Raw genomic sequence first — 21,053 nt, 5'->3', positions numbered from 1 at the left:
CTGTCCGCCGCAACTGCCGCTCCCCGGAAACACGGCTGAGCCCGCCGGGTCAGGGGACTCGAGCCCCGGTCACCGCCGGAGCGGGGCGGCGTCCCCTCCGCTGGCCCTGGCAGAGCCGCCTCTGGGGTACGGTGTCCAGTTCTGGGCTTCCCAGTACAAGAGAAATAAGGAGCTACTGGGGAGAGTCCCGCGGATGCCACAAAGATGATGACGGGCCCGGAGCATCTCTCTTCATGAGGAGAGACTGCGGGAGCTGGGCCTGTTCAGTCTGGAGGAGACTGTGAAGGGATCTCATGAATGCATAGAAATACCTCAAAGGCGGATGCCAAGAGGATGGTGCCAGACACTTCTCAGTGGTGCTCAGTGACAGAATGAAGAGTAATGGCCATAAACTAAAAGATAATAAGTTCCACCTCAGCTTGAGAAAGGACTTACTTACATTGAGGGTGGCAGAGCACTGGAACAGGCTGCTCAGGGAACTCATGGAATCTCCCTCTCTGGAGACATTCAAACCCCACCTGGTCATGTTCCTGTGTCACCTGCTGCAGGTGACTCTGCCGTGGCAGGGATTGGACTCAATGCTCTCCAGAGATTCCTTCTGCCCCTGACAATTCCGCGATCCGCGGGCTCCCGGCCCTTGCCCAGAGGGCGAGGCAGGAACGCTCCTGCGCGGGCTCTTCTTTCCGGGGGAAGCGGCGGGGCGGACGCGGTGCCGGCGGCCATGGAGCGGCGGGAGCGGCGGGCGGTGGCCGTGGAGCGGCTGGACGGGGTGACGCGGGAGCGCTTCCTGCGGGACATCTACCCGCGGGTACGGGGCGCTCTGCCCGGCACCCGCCGGAGCGGGTGGGGCTCCATAGCGACACAGGGCAAGGCAGGAGGTGTCCGGGGACCCCTCCTCAGCGGGCACAGCTGGGGCAGGCCAACCTCAGGGTTTGTGTTTGTGTGTTCCTGGAAAGGTGCCCTGATCTATTGAGGGGAACGGGAGTTTAGGAGCAAGGAGCTTCTATAGGCAGGTCCTGTCTGAGCTGCTGGCAAGTTCTGACAGGTGATCTCTGTAAGAGTCCATTTCGTTCGGCAGTGGTTAAAAAGTGTGATCGTTAGTTTTGTTGCTTTGTCATCTCTTGTTTTATTTCCCTCACCCTCCGAGGTCCCAATTAAAAGCAAAATATCTTTCTGCATTTTGTGTGCAGGCTTGATCAAACCTGTTCGTGGTTGTTAGCAGCAAGGAATCTTGATACAGATAAAAAGAGCTTCTTTCTCTCATGAGAACATAACAACATCACCACAGCTCACAGGCTGAACCTTAACTGTGTGGGCTTTTACATGTTTTGTGCTAAGCCTTGACTAGAAAGATTAAATTTATTCCTTCATCTGCTGGGATTCCTAAATGGCCCCAGCACAAAGTGTGGGCTATAATTGTCTTTGCCTCTCCATATCCTTCCTTACCCAACTAGGAAAGAACACGTAGTTAATAGAGAAACAGTTCCATAATTTGCTGCATTTTGTTTCAACATTCAGAATTTGATTTGCATTGCTTGTGAACAGATTAGTTGTGACCTTGTGTAGTGGGTCCTGGCATTCAACTGGCTTGTTTGCTTGGATGTAATTTGAAAAATTAATTCTGTTTTTTTTTTTTTCTGTTGGATGCTGTGTTCATTCACCACTGAATTTTTTTTTTGTTGTTGTTCCTTAGAGAAAGCCAGTAGTGCTGACAGGACTGGAACTGGGCACTTGCACCACCAAATGGACAATAGATTACTTGAGCCAAGCTGAAGGATCTAAAGAAGTAAAGATTCATGTTTCTGCAGTGCCACAGATGGATTTCCTCAGTAAGAACTTTGTGTATAGGTACTTCACTCCAAGGCCTCTTGTGTTTTATAGGCATGTGCTTGTAACTTACAGACATACAGTGCATCTGTTCCATGCTGAGGGTGGCAAAAGGAAGATAGTTTGTGAAAACATGACATTATGTATCAAAGGGTTGTCCTAGATTTCTCTCTCTTCTGTTAATTCTACACCCTGAATAAATACAACGAAGGTGAGATGGTGGGCCAAACAGCACCTTAAAAATGATGTCATGAAGAAGTGTTGTAAAGGTATTTTGTCAGAGCACTCTTGCAGGAAATTTGAGCCTGGCACTTGCAGCTGTTAATTGAAAACAAACCAAAACACCTTTGATATCTACACGTGATGACCTGGTATTTTGTTGTAGTTACATGGTGCATTCTCAGTTACTGAATAGTGACAGTTTCTGACTCACTGTGTGCCTGATCGCCTTTGAATGCTGGTGTGTGTGCCAGCCAAGGTATTCCATTCCAGAAAGGGTGTAACTAGTGAAAACCAAGTTCCTTTCAAAGTTAGCATGTGCAGCTTTCAGAATGTTCAAACCACTGGATACCACACATTTCACCAGCTCTTTAATCTTGATGTGGACCACAAAAAACCTTGATGTCCTCTGGAGCTTCTCTTATGTAACTGCCAGCACATTTCTTCAGAGTTCATCTAATCTCAGTTATTGTGTAAATTTACCCTCTTCAAGGGTGAATGCCTTTATTTTAGCAGTCCTTTGTTTTCCCCAGGTGGGAACAGGATGTGTTCAGTCTCTTAAACTTCTAAGCAGGTGGGAGCATATGCTGTATGTGTAAACAAGCCACAAGTCTCTTGAGTGGAGCCTGTTGTTCAGGGGATAAACACAAATTACAATCATGATGCGTTCTGCTCCCTGCATAGTGAACTATTGAATCTCTGAAATGAGGGTGTACTTGAATAACTTTGCCTTATCTCTACACTTCATTTTCCCTGCTCTATTTTGGGGTTTTTTTAGGATCTCTTGCTGTGAGTTCACATACAGTTGTTCTGGAGTCTTAGTTTGAGCAGGTTTGTAGACAGCCAAATGGACTCTCTGGATGCTCTGATGGTGTTTCATTATAGCAGGTGTCAGGACTTCCACATGCTTCACTTGAAATCCAGGAAGCTTTGACCTTTTCCACAGCAAGCCCCTCATTCTAATCTGAAGGTACAATAAGTAGAAACAAAAGAATAGAAACTCTGAGGACTTAACATGCAGTTCCATTAGTTTAAACTAATGAACATCAGTAGTTCTGCAGTTCTGTTGTAAGTTGCATGCTCCTACCCCTGTTTTTGTGTTGGTTCTGGAACTCATCCAGCCAGGTTGTGACGTGCTGCAGAAATCTGAATGGTTTTCTGCTGTTCTAGCTTTGTAAGCAGGTTCATGGAGAGGTCAGATAAGTGCCAGTGCTACTATAAGGGGGGAGATGGGGTGATTAGAGCAGATAGCAAGGGCAGAGCTGTGGTAGCACCAGAATGCATCAGTTTAAGCTGTAGTAGAGCTGTGCTCTCACTTTCTTCAGCAGCAAACGTAAGTGGACATGATAGAACAGTTTGGCTGAAGTCGGAGCACTGGGTTTTGTTTGGTTTTCCATTGACTTCAGTGGATTTTGTATTTGCCTATTCCAAACAAGCCTAAAATGTTTAGAGAATTGGTTTAAGTATTATCAGATGCAGGTTCACATTCTAGTAAAAAGGATAACAGGATCAAGAAAACTTTTGCTTGAGAATGGTTTCTTCTTAACCCTGGGTACTTGGTGGTTGCTCTGAAATGTGATGTTTACATGCAATAGTTCATTATCCAGTGACACTTAGTATGAGATGGTGAGCTGCATTAATGTAACATTGAATTCATAATAATGAATACATGTCCTGTTGCTGATTGTGCTTGGCTTACCATGCAGCTATCAACTGATACCAGAATCTGTAATCTGTATGAAAAGCTCCCATTATGTAGATAAATATGTAACACTCTTACTGACTTCAGAGGGACCAGCTCTAATGCCCAGTGATTCTTCTTGAATCTTCTGAAGTTGTGTTTAGTAAATTTAAGGAAAACTGCAAAGAAACACTTGAAATATCAAGATTCCTGTATTTTGAGGAGCTGAGAAAGCATATATTTTCTTTAAAAAATCCATATAACTGAAATAAATTTTATAGATACACAAATGAAGGTAGTTATCTGTGTTCCTGCACAAATTCATAGCAGAAAATGCATAGATACAAACATGTGCATCTTCCCTGTTGGAGTTTTCTTGATGCTGAGCTTTTCTGCAAATTTATAAAAATGTACAGTAAACAAGTCTAAAAATGACACACTTAAACAATTAAGCAAGTATTGCCACAGTTTGAGTCTTAATTTGACTGTGAAAAATGTTTTGTTCTGTGAGTCAGACCATTCAGAACTCCTAAGCTCAAGAGGGGATCTTAACAAAGTGCATGAACAGTCGATGGAGCCGGATTCTCTGTGGTCCATGGTGACAGGACAAGAGACAGTGGGCACAAGCTGAAATACTGGAAATTCTGTTAACCCCTTTAACACACAAAGACACACACTGTTGTACAGTGAGGTTAGTCAAACAATGGAACAAATAGAACAGGTTGCCTAGACAGACTATGGAGTCTCCATCCTCGGAGATCCACGAAACTGAACTGGATGCTGTCCTGTGCCAACTGCTGTAGTGAACCCCGCTCTTGGCAAGGGGCTTGGACTGGAGGAGCTTCAGAGGTGCTTCCAGCCTCAGCTGCTAGAGGATTCTGTTTGGAACAATTCACCAAAGCAGAGAAGTTTCCAAGTGTAGGATTTCTGTCTTGGGAGAACTCTTCAAACATCTGCAAACACTGATTGGTCATCATGTTAATTTAAAAAAATAAGAGAGCAGCCTATTGCATCTTCCATTGTACTTGATATTAAGGGAGATTATTATAAATCTAGAATTTAGACCGTGTGTTGTTACACTGATTCATGGTATAAATTCAAATATTTATATTTCAGAACTCTGCCTTTTGATGCATTTGTACGAAGAGCAGCTGAAGTCAAGCACAAGGAGTACTTTCTTACTGAGGTAATTTCCTTAGTGTCACAGTTTCTTCTGCTGGTTATTTTGATGGTATATGGAGAGAAAAGTGATGAATTGTAATTTTGAGTCTTACTTCAGTAAAAAACTTGATCTTTGATTTAACTTTCTTGTGGGTTGATGCCAAAGGAAAAAATATGAGAAGTAATTCTTCTCAGAAGTTTTTTTGTATGTGTACAGTGTGGTTAACTTCAGTCATTTTGTGTCTCTTAACAAAAACTGCTTACATGAGCAAAAATTCCAATATGAAATTTAGAAATCAAACCTTGCTTTAGAATAATAATCATATCATTTGTGTGTTTTGCAAGAAAATGTCATGAAGAATGACATTTATTTTAGAATTTGATGACTATCAATATACAAATCCAGATATATTGTAACATAATTTGTGAGTAGCAAATGTGTGGTTATCTCTACATATAGTTCATATAGTTCAGGCTAGGGATTTTTCAGATAACTGTGATTGGGAAGCAAATAGTTTTCAATGTAGACATGCTTTTTACCTTTTATGCTGCATAGAATGCTGTAAGTTTTGAAGCCAATAAAAATAGTTTTCTGCATTAATGTACTGAAGAACTTAAATTATAACCTGCATTTGCTTTGAGTCTGTTCAGTAACAGCAATGCTGAAGCAGTTGACCAATCTCGCCACATTTTACTCTTTTCCTTTCAGTTAACTTATTTTTCCCTTTTCTCAAGATGAGCTGCAGGGATCAGTAAATTGCAGTATAACAAAGTAGCTGAATTTGTAGATGCCCTTTATTTATGCCATATTTTAATGAAATTCTGTGTTAGATAAATGAGAAAATACAAGCTCTTTGTTTAAGTGTTTTGGTAATTCTTACCAAAAAAACCCAAACAATTCTCATTTTGTGTTCTCTTCAGGATGAAAAGTACTATTTGCGATCAGTGGGTGACGATGTTAGGAAGGTAAGTTACTGGAGATTACAGTTCTAATATTGTAAGGTTGCAGGTTAGAAACATTTTTTAAAGCCTGTTGTCATACAACTTACTTAGGGTCACATGGTGTGTCAATCTGACTGGATTTAGGTCAGAGTACTTCAATGTGTCTAAAATAGTTGCTGTTGCTTGGGAGCTGAGCTGATCACTGAAGAGTTGCTAAACTCCCTTTTTTTTAGCTTTTGTTGTAAACTAATATAAAAGGATTTATGCTGATCTCTTGCTCCTGCAGTGTGATTCCTAGCAGTCATGGTTAAGAGCAGCTCTCTGGCTGTTCTTATTAATGGCATTTGGCAAGTCAATGTTCAAAAGCATTGCTGATTTCAGGTGTTTGCCAATGCTGAAGTTCTAACCCTGTTTCATATGATTGGAAATGATTGTGAATTGCTCCCCCATTTCAATGTGCATAGAGGGTTCTCTAAGAGTTATGCCCTTTCTGTTTCAGGATATTGCAGATATCAGGAAGCAGTTTCCTATTTTAGCAGAAGATGTTCGTATTCCAGAGTATTTTGAGAAGGAACAGTTTTTCTCTAGTGTCTTCCGCATCAGCTCAGCTGGATTACAGTTGTGGACACATTATGATGTAGGTAATACATGGGTTTAGCATAAAATGTTGCAGATGGTATTACAGAGTTGAGAGAATAAAGTGCAAATCCCTGTCAAAAATTAGAGAATAATAACAAACTTCACATATTTTGAAATAGTAAAATGAACCACATTCAGCAGTACTGTGACTTTTAAATGTTGCATTACTTAGGTGTAATATCTTAACTGGGTTTATGTCTAATTCCAGATTTGTAAGATTAAAGGATGTTTTATTTTGTTTCCCTTTTTTAAACTATTTTGAGTTTCAGTTGAAAAACCGAAACACGGTAACTTTAAACATTTTTGTCTTCAACATTGCTTTCCTTTTTTTTTTTTTTTTTTCACTCTAATGGTCAGATTAGGATAAATTCTAGTTGTACAATACACTGTCAACTGTGCAACGATTGTAGTGGTTTCTGGCTGCAATGCAATAGATTCCAAATAAGGTTCTCTTCTAACACTGTGCAGTGAGTTCTGAATAAATTTATTCATAAGTTAATTCTTAACATGTGAAGGTTTTATTAATACTCTCTTTTTAAGCTAATAATCAGATCAATTGAAGTCTATATATTAATTCAATCAACTTTTGGCTGACATCTCTATTACTATGCTTATCCCAGGTAATGGACAACTTCTTGATCCAAGTCACAGGGAGAAAACGAGTTGTTTTGTACAGTCCTCGAGATGCACCATATTTATATTTATCAGGTATGCATGTCACAGGTATCTAGATCAGAGTTTGGTGATCTTAGCTTTTCAGCTCAAAAGTGTTGCACTGTAGAAAATAATCACTAACAGATTACTTGGTATAAAAGAAGTAATTTGTTCCTTTAACTCTGATTCTATGTGCTTTAGTCAAAGCTAAGGAAAAGAGCAGTTTTGCCTGATTATTTTCAACACCTGAAGGAGTAAAATGTTCTGTCTGGGTTCAAAATGGTTTTTAGATGTCAGGAAAAGTGGTTTTTCGTGTTAATAAGGTTGCAGTTACAGAACAAATACAGACAACAGGAGAACATCTCTTCAGTAAATGAGGGGTGCCATCAGGTTATCCTGGTTTTGAGAAATAAACCAGCACGAAATTTGATTCAAGAACTGCCATCTCCAGCAATATGAAAATGCTTTGTTACTACTGGAAGAGTGGGAATATTTATTCATTGAAATTTTCCTAGGTACTAAATCTGAGGTGCTGGATGTGGATAACCCAGACATGGAGAAATATCCCCTTTTTGTGAAAGCCAAGCGCTATCAATGTGTTTTGGAAGCAGGAGATGTGTTATTTATTCCAGGTAAGTAGTAAATAGTTCCTGACAATGGCATGGTATTAAACAGTCTTGTTTCTAACTTATGTTTTCTGGAGATGGTAAGAGATTACTAAAGCATTTCTCTGTTATAAGTAGGAGCATTGAAAGATGTTGGCATAACTAGTTTACTTCTTCCAACTGTACAATTAACCTGAGAAACAGTATTATTATATCTACCTACAAATCTTGCTTTCCCTCAAGTGTACACTCTATGTTCCTGATTTTGTGCCTTAGTAAATTGATACTATAAATTTATCTTCTGAAATGGCTTCAGTGACCTGAGTTTTTTAGTGACAGAATTTGAGTGAAATACTGTTTCTGTTCTTCTGTAGCTCTGACACTTAAGTACTGTGAGGCACATATGAGGTCTGATGATAATTATGGATGGTAGAGTTATTGGACCTTCTAAAGACTAATAATCATCTTTGGGGAATGGAAACACAAGTCCCAGTAATTTTTCTGCACAAGCAGAAAGCTGCTTCCTGGGCTGACATGACATATTCTGGTAGTCAGGGAAGGCATTTGAATTAATCCTATTGAACTACTCCTCCTTGTTACTGATTTTATTTTAACTCATTGTGAGCTTGCAGCAGATACTACTTATCCTGTCACTTTTACATTATCTGGGCAATATAAACAGGTCAGTAAACAAGAAGGTAATAGGTTTTTAGGAAGTTATTTTATAATAGTTTCTTAGCCTTTGACTTGTTACTTAATTTTGAACTTACCTTTATGTTTCTTCCTACATAAACTTTTGGTCACAGTTAGATAGTTTTATGTCACACTGCTACTGATGTCAGCATCCCTGTTTTCTGCTGATAAATCCAGATACTTGTTTGTCTTTGTCAGTGGGTGAGCAGAATCAAACTTGAGACACACTCAGCTCTCTTAAGACTGACTGGGGAGTATAGGGATTTTTGAGTCCAGGGAATGGAGCTTTGTCAGAATCTGCAGTGCATATCACTGGAAAAAAAAAAAAAAGATTTTTCTGAGGAATGTGTGTGGTTATTATGAAGAAGGTAGAAGCAGCCCCTCTTCCTAATCTGTAAGAAACTTCATGTTGATTTCTCAGAATAAACTTTTCTATGTCTTCAGCACCTACAGGCACATAAGATAAAATGAACACAGCATTCAGACTTTTAACTTAAAATTCAAATATCCTAAATATACCATATTAAACTGATTCTTTAAATGTACTCAATGAAACAAAGATGTCTTGGGTTCCTTACCACAGTCATGATGATTCAGCTGAAAAACCTAATGCCTTCATTATGAGAGGATTAGTGACTTTGCCTGAGTGGCCTGGCTGATGCTGGTGGTTTACATTAATGCCTGGGCAGTATGTGCAAGGTTAGGGACTAAGTGAAAATAGATACCTGCATTTAGAGTGGAGGAGAGCAAGGGAAGGTGTCTTTCGTTCACCCTACACATGCTTATCCTTTGCTTACATTTGAGTACCTCTACACTTCAGCAATTGTTACTTTTATGAGAAGTTACGGATCAGCATAAATGTCTTGAAAAACTTCTTAAATGTGATACAATGCAATACATTCATATGGATATTTATAAATAAACAAAAATACAGTAGTTGAGGCTTTCCTCAACTAGATTTAGTTTGGGCAATTCTGATACTTGCTTGGAGTCACATGGAAGTTTTGGACAGTAATTTTTATTTTAGACACCGTTCTTTCTACAGCTTTATGGTTCCATAATGTAATTTCTGAGGAATTTGGAGTGGCACTGAATGTCTTTTGGAAGCACCTTCCTGCTGAGTCTTATGATAAGACTGACACTTATGGAAATAAAGATCCCATGGCAGCCTCTAGAGCTATACAGATCTTGGACAGAGCCTTGAAAACACTTGAAGAACTACCTGAGGAATATAGGGATTTTTATGCTCGGAGAATGGTGTTACGTATCCAAGAAAAGGCCTATAGGAATGATTATGGATAAAGTAACACACTGCAATTCAGCAAGGTCCCTTGCAAGTAGAAAATTGTATGTTAGTATGGAAACTGTTCATCTGTACTTACACATACACTTTCTGTGAGACCAATAAAAACTGTCAATAAACATTCATCTATAACAAAGTTCCTCTTGTAGTTTTTCATGTGCAGTGAGGTCACAGTCTGCTTGATCTGGAGATGGTCTCTTTTCTAGAATAAGACAGATATTTGCAGTGCCTCCACTTATAACTGTACTTTTTTGGAATGTTCTACTTAAATTTTTCTGAACAAAAGTTTTGGTATGTGGGCTGACAGCATATATGCTTAGAAGTCTTTGTGAATGCAACCTCATTAAATTTTAGGAAAGCCATAGCAGTTTCTGAGGAGGTCCAAGCAAGCCATTGGTGGTAGCTGTAATGGTCATGGTTTCTTCTTAAGTGATAACCTGGCAATTAGTGTAGGGAGTTTCTTCTCCCCCTTGTAGTGAGGCAGAGTGGGAATGGGAAAAAAAAGCAAAAACTAACTATGCCAGATTACACTTAGAATTGTGCAGCAGCTTGAGTGCAATGTAAATGATTTACCCATTTCCTAACTCAGTAATGTGTTACTGGGGGGAATATCTTTGTCACTGCCCCAGTGCAGTCAGACAGCATTGCTGTTCCTGCAGCTGTTAAACACTTGGCACTAATGTGCCCACAAATCCATTCAGATACAATCCTGTTATCTGCAGTGGAGTTCAGTTGTGGAGTAGACACAGAACCTGTTGAGGCTGTTTTGTTACCATATGAAAGGGAGTTTGCATAGCACCTTTTGGGATGGAGCCTGTTGTTTAGGCATTGAAGAAGGTTACTTTTTCAGCAGATTGTGGTGCTCACAAAAGCCCTGTGAAATAAAGGTGAGGATCTGACAAAAAGGATAGGCTAGGCATTGTCTCTTTGAAATGCCTCTGATGTTATTACTTGTGCTGTTTGGGGAATGCAGCATTTATCTGACTTAGGTCACTCTGTTACTTCTAGCAATGTTTTTTGAGAATTGTAACTTGTCAAAAACTCTTAGACAAAATAAATGTGTAGTGTTAAAAAAGTGATGGAAAAAAAGCTTTCTTCCGAAGAGCAGGAGCTTGAACACTGTGCAGATTATTCTTCTAAACCTGTTCTTCTTGGCAGTTCAACACAGTGAAAATAGTCTGGTACCAAGTGAATGGGCACCCAGCCATCTCAATGAATAAGCATGAATGGAACCAGCCAAGCGATTCTGACGGGCATCATTGTACGTTCTGAGGGTAGAATTTAAATTTGGGATCACAAATAGGTCTCCCAAAATTTTTGTTCAGAAAGGAACAAGGATTGCTTGTGCATACTGCTGAGACAGAATCTCTCTGCTTGTTAGGCTGGGGTAACCTCTTGGCTTTGTTGGACTGGTAATGTCAAGGGCCCAGTCTGAATTGCAGAGGTGAACAGAGCATATTCTTTGTGTGTTAGGACTGAATTGAGAGGTTCAGAGAGCCTGCAGGGCTCAACAAAGCTGTGTTCCAGCATTGTGCCTGCACAGCCATCACTATAACTGCCAGCAGCTTCTCAAGATACTGGTACAGAGAATTACTGTGCTGATGTCTCCTGCCATTCCTTGGGTCTCCATTCACAAAAGGGAGGTGTCAGATTGGTATTCTCAGGTTCCCTCAACACTCAAGTGTAAATTTTATCTTCATGCTGCCAACTTTAAAATGAAGCCTTTATTTCACTTTGAAAGAGTTTCTTCAATTTATTTAGTAACTTCTCTAAAACTGTTGTTCTGAAATGCTATAAAAGAAGAATACAAGCATTTAAAACTGTATTTTCTTAATTTGAGTATAATCTGACTAGGGATAAAAATCTGGAAGTTACTGTGTTTAAAAAAAAAGTTACTTAGTGCTTTGTAACCACTGTGCACCATGGTGTGAAACAGGCAATAAAGTGATGAATGAATGGTGAAAGCATTAACGAAGTAACTTTCAGATAACACAGTGAGAGATTACAGGTAGACACACTTAGAAATCCATGACTGAAATCACACAAAGAATTAGAGCCACTGACATTTTATGGACGTTTGTCTGTTAGAGATCCTGCCACAATAAAACAGATGAAGTTGTGTTAACAGGTATTAGAAAAATAAACACTGACCATCTTAAGCATTCGAAGCAGCCACTTCAAACAGTGTATTTGTAGGAGTTGGGTAATGCAGACTGCCCAGGACTGAAAGATGAGTTGACAGTTACATAAAGACAATGTCTGAAATCAGAAGTTTAAACTTGGCTTACCTCAAACCTTGAATTACTCTAAAAATTTGGTGACTGAGGCATTTAAAATGGAAATTCATTGCAAGTCAACACCTGGAAAGAATTATTTATTCTTAGCCATATGAAATATAAAGAATGACAAATTATTTCAGGTTTCATTTTTTTAAAATGTGCTTGCTGTGGAAACATTCAAATGAAAAAATTTATGTCAAAATATTTTTCTTGTCAAAAAATTAAACATATCGTTAAAAATCTGCCTGTTGTGTTTGTGCTTAGAATTTTATGTACTTAGAACATGTTCCTCTCCAGTAGCTACACAGGGTCTAGGTAAAGTGTCAAGTTAAATGCCTAATGGGAAAGAGTTTGACTTAATTACAAAGGATCAGAAATACATCTGTAATTTTTTTTAAAATATGCAGGATGAAACTATTTGTCTCATTCACACTGTTGGTTTCACAAGACTGACTTGACTAAGATGAGAATGATTTTACCACAGTAGAGGTGATATTACATATGATGTGATCCCAATATGCATTACTTCACATCTTCAGAGAAATTCCTGTATACCCTTGACTCTTTCTTCCTCTCACCAAAATGTATCTTCCCAAACCTGGTATCTTCCTGCAAATGATACAGGTGTCGAAGGTATACATTCTGAGACAGTAGCTTTTACAAGGGATTCTCTAAGTTGGTATCACTGAATAAGCAAAGATTCTGGTGTTATTTGAAGGTCAGATGAAGTTTGACATTTACGTAGTTACCCAAGTTTGCAGTAAAGCTGTACATTACCTATTTTACTTTGGGTTAGACTCTACAGTAGGGATAGATTCTGAGCTCTGAATGTAGGAATTTCTGGGAGCAACAATCTCGCCTAAGTGGTGATTCCTGAGAGCAACAAGAGCAGATGACTGTTTCCAACTGTTCAGGTCTGTTCCTTGTTGCAGATTGAAGCCATTAAAAGAACTGCTCAACCATGTCAAACATGCAGCTCCACGTGCAGTGCCATGTTCATACAAGAATGCTCAGAAGCTGTTGCTTGCAGTAATAACACAGATCATAGCAGTGGACAATTTCTGCTGTGAAAACATTTATACTTCAGCTGTCAAGCAGGACATGAATTGCTTTAAACTTCCACCACAAAACCCTAATGTATTGCCCGTGATGGGAGAATGGGAAAGAAGAGCTAAGCACATGCTCTGTAAGGCATGCAACAGCTTTGTCTGATACCCAGGCTAAGGAGTATTGCTCAGAGCGTAAACTCTGGTGTGGGAGAAGAGCTTTGTCCTGCCCTTCAGCACTGCTCTGTCTCTTGACTGGTTTTTATGTCTTGCAGCAGTGCTTTCTTTAGAAACAACTCAGCTCTGGAGTGCCAAGTTTAACAAAAGAAACTAGCAATCATGACTGAAAGTGGTCTTTTGAGAGCCTACTGAAACAAAGAAAACTTGTTCTGAACCTTGAAGTAATGGCATTCCGTTCCTTTTCAAGTACGTAAGGTGTTTATACGCATGAATTAAAACCAGATAATTTGTGTTTCCCTTTTTTATTACCAGTTGCTTTTCTGGTCATTTGCTTAAGTAGAATTTGACACTTCTTGGGGCACTTGGAAACATGTAATCAAGCCCTAATCCATCACTACCTTATATCCCACACTACACTATATTCAAAATGACTGCCTGAATCAGTCTTCCATGGTTTCCACGGTGATGTGGAACAGCTAATCCGGTGCAAGTGGTTTTTTTTTGTCAGCAGGAGGAGTGAATTATGCTGCTAATACCGATAGAATGAAGTTAGGCAGGAACAGTATGTCTGGCACATAGGTGTTATATGATCTTGCCTTACTGGCTTAATGACTTCATGTTACTTTATTCCAGTTAAAAACAGTCACCCTGCCTCTGAACAGAGTTAAGAGATCAACAACACCAACAGAAAGCCAGCTTTGGTCTTAGGTTCTCCATCTGCAATATTCAAATGTGTCTAAATTTTCATCAGGTTATGATCATTAGAAGTAAACATTTTTTATTTAATCTACCATCCTTAAAAAAATGAAATGAGATTTCAATATAAGATTTTAAAAGATTGTGAAGTAACTTTGAAGGTGATTTAAAGAGGCTGTCTCTTATGGATTGCAGTCTTGAGACACCTGCCTTTGCTTTTGTATTGCACAAGGGCACCCAACACATGTTTGTGGATTCTGCTAGGCTGGGATGTACCCAAAAATGTCACTCACAACAGAGCACACACATCCCAAAATTTTCATTGTTAATAAATTCTTTCTTGTTTTAACTCATAAGACCCCATGTAATTTAAAATAAGCATTCAAGGTAAATGAATACAATTAACCTCAGTGCTTCAAACGTCAGCCTCTACAAGACAACAAATATTGGTTATGTGCAGAGATGAAGTAACTGTTACAGCTCCTGTTTTCTCCAGGGAAAATCTGAGTGCATGCTCATGCACAATCATGTTTATCTCTGCATATCCACAGTTGTAACAGCCTAACTCCTGAACTGACTTAGCAGTCTTATTTAAAATAATTTCTATGACTGTTTAAATATATAGCACTACTGTTACTGATCTCTATCAGCAGTGATGTTTGTTTAGAGAGATAGAACAGCTTACCATAAAAGTACTTGTGCAGGGAGGCAGCAAGATTTTATCAATGGGAGGACAGAAAAAATTGCTCCTTTCAGCCGCATGTTAAGGATGGAACCCTTTATCATCTTCCAAAATTAGGGGCCAACACTGATTAATGCATCAGCGTTTGCAGAGATGTGACTGAATCAGTCCCAGATGGGAAGAAGTTTACCAAACTTTTTAGCATTTTAGATTCACACAAAATAAAATCATTCCAGTCATCTGGACAATTTCATAGAATCAAGCCTTGCTTTAAAAGAATTTAGGAGTCACAGTTTAGTACATGTTAGCATGTCCCAAAATGTACCAGAAACAAGCATGTAACACAAGAACACCAGTCATTACTAGGTCGTACTAAGGACTGTGTAAGGCTGCTCACTCCATTAGAAAACAGAAGTGTCAGAACTACATCACTGTAAGCAGGAGAACCACCTAACAAGCTTATTAAAAACTGACTTTTCAGTTAATGTTGAAAAACAGGCATATGCACACTATGACCTATTTTATCCTAACATAGAAATGTCCCACCCTTGGCTGCTTCATGCGAGCTTTCCTGTTTGTGAGATCCAGTAAGTTGTTTTAAAATTATGGCTGCTGACTACACAAATACAAAGCCTCCTTGAAGAAAAGTAATCAAATAAATCTGATTTTTTAAACTAGGTCTCCACAAACACCTGATAAAGCTTAATCCACAAAACTGCACATTCCTTGTTTAATGGTTTTATACTCACATCAAAGTGGTTTCACTCATTAGAAATAGTTTATTTTCTACATAGTTTGCAAAATTTATTTTTAGCATGCATTGTAGTGAATGACAGAGGCACATTCCAACAGAGTACTACAGCTGTTTAAAGAATGAAAAACAACCAGTCAGTTTTCCCTCCACAACACGAGGTCTCATAACAAGATTAGTTTTACAACAAAGTGCCTATTCTTCAAAGTAATGCAGCAACACTTGAGCCTATTTAACAGTTATTGTAGGCAGCCTCCATCAAACAGGTTAGTATTATTTTAACAGGACAGCCATCCAGAAACTTTTGAAGACAATGTCAATATTTTAATAGCCATTTCCAAAAGCTTGCAACAACGTAGCTCTGATGTTTTGGCAGGCACAGAATTGTTTAGAAATTGGTCTCTGATCTGCAGTGTTATTGGATTGGGCAAGTGTTAGTGCACCCAACTTAGCCTAGTCAGTCTGAAACTGAGGGACCAAAAGCAATAGAAATTTCTGGGGTTTTTGTTGGTTTACTTTTTAAAATACTATTCTTTAAGTGGATGGTTAAATATATTTCAAGCCATCTGCAGGCTTTCTATTAAAAGGCGACCCATATTTCCTTTACAGAAAAAATTCCTCACATATGCTGCAGATGTTATCACAAGGGTCCTAAAGGGGAAAAAATGTTCCTTGAAACACATAAAAAAGTTGTTATAAGCCTATTAAGATGGTAATCATCAAATAGGATTGAACAAAATCTCCAAGAAACAGCCTAAAATAAAAAAGCAGATGGAACTATATTTCAGGTTCTTTAGAGTTTGTTTGCATGTTGCACTTTTCTCCATCAATTAAAACAGATTTCTTTTGATGAACTAGGTAGATTAATCTAATTATTAGTGATATAATTATCTTTCAAATTGTAAGGTGCACACTGTATGCATAATCCTTTCTATCACCCTTAATATTTTGAGTGTTAAGAAAATTTTCTTAGAGAGTACAACACACTTATTCAGTGATCACTGATGTGCACAATTTCTGCCAAAAGTTGTCTACAGAGAACCTTGTAAGTTTTAATGATGCCAACAGAAGAAACTTCCTTTCTGCAGTGTAAGAGTCACAGGAAACAAGAAGCAGGGCAGAGATGTCACTAAGCCATCAAACAGAACCAAAGTTGAATAAAATGCCTTTTTTCAGAACTTAGCCACTATTGTTTGTGTAATCTTCACAGTGTTTTGCTAACTTGCTTTTGTATTCCTATACTTCCAGGAAATCCAAAACCATTTGGAGTTACTGGTTCATTGGTAATAACTGCAGCTGTCTTTAAGAATGATTCTAAGCTTTGTAGCAAAATGGGAAGTTACTTGCAACAGTAGAAAAGTTCCATTAATACCATTATTGTCCATCTTTCAGTATTACTTTCTTAAGAACTCTTCAGGTTTGGTGTCTGAACCAGATTACATCTTCTGTATCAAATCTGGCTGGCTTTCTATTTAGAGGGTTTTTTTCTCTAGGAAAAATTAGGCTCCAAAAAAAGATTTTTGGATGGCTCTAGAAGCAACTACTGCAGTGCATTTAAAGGAAATAATAGATTTTAAAACTGAGACATTTTGAAAGAGCTACAGTCAACATAGTCTGAATTTTTTAAATGCAACTTGTAATAGATTATATGCTTATGGCTTGATTAAGAGCAACATCAATGCAGCAATTACCAAGTAAAACCTTGCCATCCCAAGGTAGGAATTTCACCTCTTCATGTGATAATAAAGGAATTTCTGCTGGTCCTTACAGAAGTTAGCAGAGCAACAGCAAAGTATCTTGAAACACGAACAAGGTGCACTCTAATCAACATTCCTTGTTAATTAACATAGCTACTTCAAAATTTTCAAGCCCCCGGGTGAAATGGCTGTTCACTAGCAGATACTACACAATTAATTAATCAAACTTTAGAGTGACAGAAATGGCAAGGCGCACATAAGGAAGAGAAATGCATTGGCACTACTATTCCAAAGGTGAGTATTTGTGACTTTTGTTTCAAACAGGAGATGTTACAAAACTGGAGGATTTTATTACCTAATAAAACAAGTCTCTGCAAAATATATAACTAACATTCTTCTTACAATCAATTTCCTTAAGCCAAAAAACTAACCTTACATCTGTTATTGACAAAGAGCAATAGTTTTAGCCCTGGAAGCCACTCAGCTGAAGTATCCACACATCTGAAATTCCCAAGTACTTTAAAGTCCCATTACATGCAGTATATGATATTAGACATCCAGGACTAAAAATGCTGCCAACAGTTTAGGAATAAACATTCACTTTTAACAAAAAAACATGCATAGGATTGTTCTTCATAACACTTTTTTCCAGGAATCAAAAAACAACATCTGTTATAGTTATGGGGTCCCAATAAGCCTTTTTAAGCTACAGAAATTTATATATAGTATCTATTAGCAACACAGAACTGATTTACTATTCTGTTTAGAAAGCATCTGCTCAAAGCTGAAAATCTAGATAACAACATTTACAGTGTTAAAAGTGCTTCTACAAAGAATATACTGTTCATATACATACAGTCTCAAAATACTTCATGAACTCTGAAATGGTTGTCTAAGGAGGGAACTTCATCAGCAAAATGCAGTTGATCATTTATTTCCACACCAAATTCTTCAAGTATCTGTACAAATTTCTCATGCTCTCTCCCAATCCATGACCTCATTGTGTCAAACACTTGGTACGGTGTAACGTGAGCATGAACTTTAATTCCTGTCTCTGCAAGTTCTTTCAGCATTTCAGGGTAAGTAACCCAAGTGTTGCTTCCTCCCGAGTGACCACCATCCAGCCAGTAAATTGCTTTTATGTTTTTTAAGAAGGCATCTGTATTCTTGTCTTTTTTGGCTTCCTTCAGCTCATAAAGCAGCTGGTTCAAAACCACACAACCTTTACTGAAGCCAATCAAAGTAAACGATGCTGCACCTACAGCAGACGGTACCATGACGTTCACAGCAGAATTATTAGAGCATTCACAATCTCTCTCCCTTTCTTTGGCTGAGCAGCCATTTGTTGTAGGAACAGACTGTGGCTGTGATTTACAAGCAGCTACTTTTGCATCCTTGCTGACACCATGCACACTTTTCTGGGACAGCAGAATATTCTGAGAGAGTCTGAATGCATTAACCAGCAAAGCATGGAGATGCTTGAAAGCTCCAAAGTCAGTGCTGTGCTCTGGTGCTCCAAACATGTTACTCGTCACAAAATTGTCATAACAACTGAATTTGTGCAGGTGCATTCGAGAACACTTTATGACCCAAATAAAGCTACTGGGGAACCGGCGAGCAAGTATGGTAGCAACATTTTCAAAACTCCAGTGCTCCCACTGAAAGTTTTCTGGGTGGCAAGACATGATGTCATGATAGTTCTTAAAAATGAAAAAAATAGAAAAGATGCATTATTACATTGTGAAAAGATTCAGCTCCAATGTATTCATATTTATAAGAAAGGACTGTTAAAAAAAAAAACCCCATGTATTAGAGGCTCCCACTTTTTAAGTTTGCAGAACAAGAAACACATAAAAGAAACTGGTATATTTTGATTTGCTTACTGTAATATTTTTTACCATATATTTTTAATACCCCCAAGGTCAATACAATAAAGTTAGCACATGAAAATATTCATAATTTTTGTTGACTTCACACAAAAAGAAAATTAAAGTATTATTCAACTTAATATGACACAGAATACACAATTTTACTGTATTATCTCTATCTACAGAAATACCAATTATCTTACTACAAAACAAAAACAGACTTAAAACTTTAGCAAGTTTTCTGGATTTTATACAGAAACAAAAATAGCCCCTCTCATTCAGCTGTAAGCAATTTTTATTGCCTTATTCACATCCATAGAGGGCATAGATGGAAAGAAATTAACCCCCAAGTCATGAATGAACCTCCTGTCTGAAAACTTAATGGCAAAGAATACTAGTTCATTTATTTTACTAAGGAATAATGAAGCCATATGCAAGAATGGCAATCAGACAAGTCTTCATAGGCCATCCCAATCCTTAAAATAAAAACACACAAAATTCTGCATCTTTACTTGACAGAAGGAAAAGCCTTTTCCCTTGAACAAGAAGGCACTACCCCTGCTTTTGAGAAGCAGTAATGACAATTGAGATAAGCAGGCTACCAGAACATGTTATGTTAGACAGGTCAACCACATGCTTGGGGACAGCACTTCAGAGTCTCTGCAATTTCTTGCCAACTCAAGAGACCACAAGTGCCTTCTCAGGACGGGCTGAGAAAGCGTCAGAGCCTGTCAAATTCCTAAAGGGCAGTGTCTGGGATGTTCATACACCTGCATGGTGCTCTGCCTGGGGAGAACAACCAGCCACCTTAGGGCTCTGTTGTCTTGTCTCCATTGTCTGCCATGCTTTCAGACACTGCCATCCCTGTCACTGTCACCCTCAGGCAGCGCTATAGGGCTGGAGTGAGTCCAGAGAAGGGCAATGGAGCTGGTGAAGGGGCTGGAGCACAAGTCCTGTGAGGAGCAGCTGAGGGAGCTGGGTGTGTTCAGCCTGGAGAAGAGGAGGCTCAGGGGGAGCCCTTATTGCTCCCTCTAAGTCCCTGAAAGGAGCTGTAGCCAGATGGGGTCAGTGTCCTCTTCCAGGTGACAAGAGGACACAGTTTTAGGTTGTGCCAGGGGAAGTTTAGGTTGGGCATTAGGAAGTACCCTTCACAGAAAGGGTGATTAGATATTGGAATGGACTGCCCAGGAGGTGGTGGAGTTCCTGGAGGTGTTGATGGAAAGACTGGACATGGCACTCAGCGCCAGGGTCTAGCTGACGTCGTGGTGTTGGTCATAGGTTGGACTCGATGATACCCAACCTAAGTGATTCTGTGAAGACGACTCTTCTCTCCTCCCCTCCCCTCCACTACTGCTCCAGCTGAGGTTTCCGGAGGGCCCGTTCCCGCTCCCTGTGCCCGACCGTGCGTGGCAGCGAGATGCTCCGACGGCCGCGGCGGGAGCCGGGCAATGCCCACCCGCACAGCCCTTCCGGGGACGCCTCCCTCCGGCGCCGCTTCCCCGCTCCCACCCTGCGGCCGCTCCGCCGCCCGGGCCCCATCGCTGGCCGCCCGCACCCGCGCTCCGTACCTGCACGTCCCCCGGGAAGTACACGACGTGGTGCTGCGGCGACGGGGCCGGGCCGCGCGGGGCCGGCGGCGGCAGCAGCAGCAGCAGCTCGTTGGTGCGGTGCGGCTCAGCGCCCGGCACCTCGGGCAGCCGCAGCCACGGCGGGCTCAGCCGCGCCGCGGAGAACCCCCCGCCGCCGCCCGCAGGCCCCGCGGCGCAGGCGGCCGGCGCCCCGCAGAGGCTCATGGCGCTGCCCAGGCACAGCGCGGCGGGGCCGGCGAGCCCCCGCAGCAGCGCGGCGGCGGCCGAGCGGCAGCGCCGGCTCATGGGAGCGCCGCTCCGCGCACCGCCCGCCCGCGCGCCGCGCCTGCGCACCGCCCGCCCCGGCACCGCCCCCGGCCCCGCCCGCGGCCCCCTCGGGAGGGACCCCGCAGGGGGCGTCGCACGTGCGCCCGCCCCGCGATGACGTCACGCGGCTGTTCAAAGGGCGGCGGCGGGCAGCGCGCGGGGCCGTGCGGGAGCGGGTGCGCTCGCGCCGCCCTCGGGCCGTGCCGGAGCCCGCGGATCCTGAGGGAGCCGGGTC

At 40.6% G+C, this 21,053-nt stretch overlaps 2 protein-coding genes across 5 annotated transcripts; one reads left to right on the top strand and one right to left on the bottom strand.

Moving 5' to 3' along the window:
- Positions 1 to 30: 30 nt before the first annotated feature.
- On the top strand, positions 31 to 9,854 carry TYW5 (tRNA-yW synthesizing protein 5). Its single transcript, XM_053982135.1, has 8 exons — positions 31 to 808; positions 1,694 to 1,848; positions 4,844 to 4,913; positions 5,810 to 5,854; positions 6,330 to 6,467; positions 7,090 to 7,177; positions 7,639 to 7,755; positions 9,467 to 9,854. The coding sequence occupies exons 1-8, from the start codon at positions 722 to 724 to the stop codon at positions 9,721 to 9,723; spliced, it is 957 nt and encodes a 318-aa protein (XP_053838110.1). The 5' UTR covers positions 31 to 721; the 3' UTR covers positions 9,724 to 9,854.
- On the bottom strand, positions 2,927 to 20,797 carry C7H2orf69 (chromosome 7 C2orf69 homolog). Of its 4 annotated transcripts, none has more exons than XR_008437852.1 (4): positions 20,492 to 20,797; positions 17,912 to 18,755; positions 8,499 to 8,733; positions 2,927 to 3,010 (listed from the first exon to the last, which is right to left on the bottom strand). XR_008437852.1 is itself a non-coding variant. In XM_053982133.1 (3 exons), the coding sequence occupies exons 1-2, from the start codon at positions 20,795 to 20,797 to the stop codon at positions 17,916 to 17,918; spliced, it is 1,146 nt and encodes a 381-aa protein (XP_053838108.1). In that variant the 3' UTR covers positions 8,334 to 8,733; positions 17,912 to 17,915. The 4 variants fall into 4 exon arrangements, 2 of the variants coding, with proteins under 2 accessions (XP_053838108.1, XP_053838107.1); XR_008437851.1 differs by lacking the exon at positions 2,927 to 3,010 and adding an exon at positions 3,988 to 4,119; XM_053982133.1 differs by lacking the exon at positions 2,927 to 3,010 and having other exon boundaries at positions 8,334 to 8,733.
- Between the last annotated feature and the right edge of the window lie 256 nt (positions 20,798 to 21,053).

Source organism: Vidua macroura, chromosome 7 (assembly GCF_024509145.1).
Source record: "Vidua macroura isolate BioBank_ID:100142 chromosome 7, ASM2450914v1, whole genome shotgun sequence".
NCBI classification, from domain to species: domain Eukaryota; kingdom Metazoa; phylum Chordata; class Aves; order Passeriformes; family Viduidae; genus Vidua; species Vidua macroura.
This window is presented reverse-complemented; position numbering and strand designations above follow the sequence as displayed.

Bases quoted from the DNA above. Each gene is read 5' to 3' on its own strand.
- TYW5 (XM_053982135.1), top strand. From the start codon at position 722: ATGGAGCGGCGGGAGCGGCGGGCGGTGGCCGTGGAGCGGCTGGACGGG. The intron at 5,855-6,329 runs GTAAGTTACTGG...TTTCTGTTTCAG, and splicing joins TGGGTGACGATGTTAGGAAG to GATATTGCAGATATCAGGAA. The intron at 7,178-7,638 runs GTATGCATGTCA...AAATTTTCCTAG, and splicing joins ACCATATTTATATTTATCAG to GTACTAAATCTGAGGTGCTG.
- C7H2orf69 (XM_053982133.1), bottom strand. From the start codon at position 20,797: ATGAGCCGGCGCTGCCGCTCGGCCGCCGCCGCGCTGCTGCGGGGGCTC. The intron at 18,756-20,491 runs GTACGGAGCGCG...TTCATTTTTAAG, and splicing joins ACTTCCCGGGGGACGTGCAG to AACTATCATGACATCATGTC.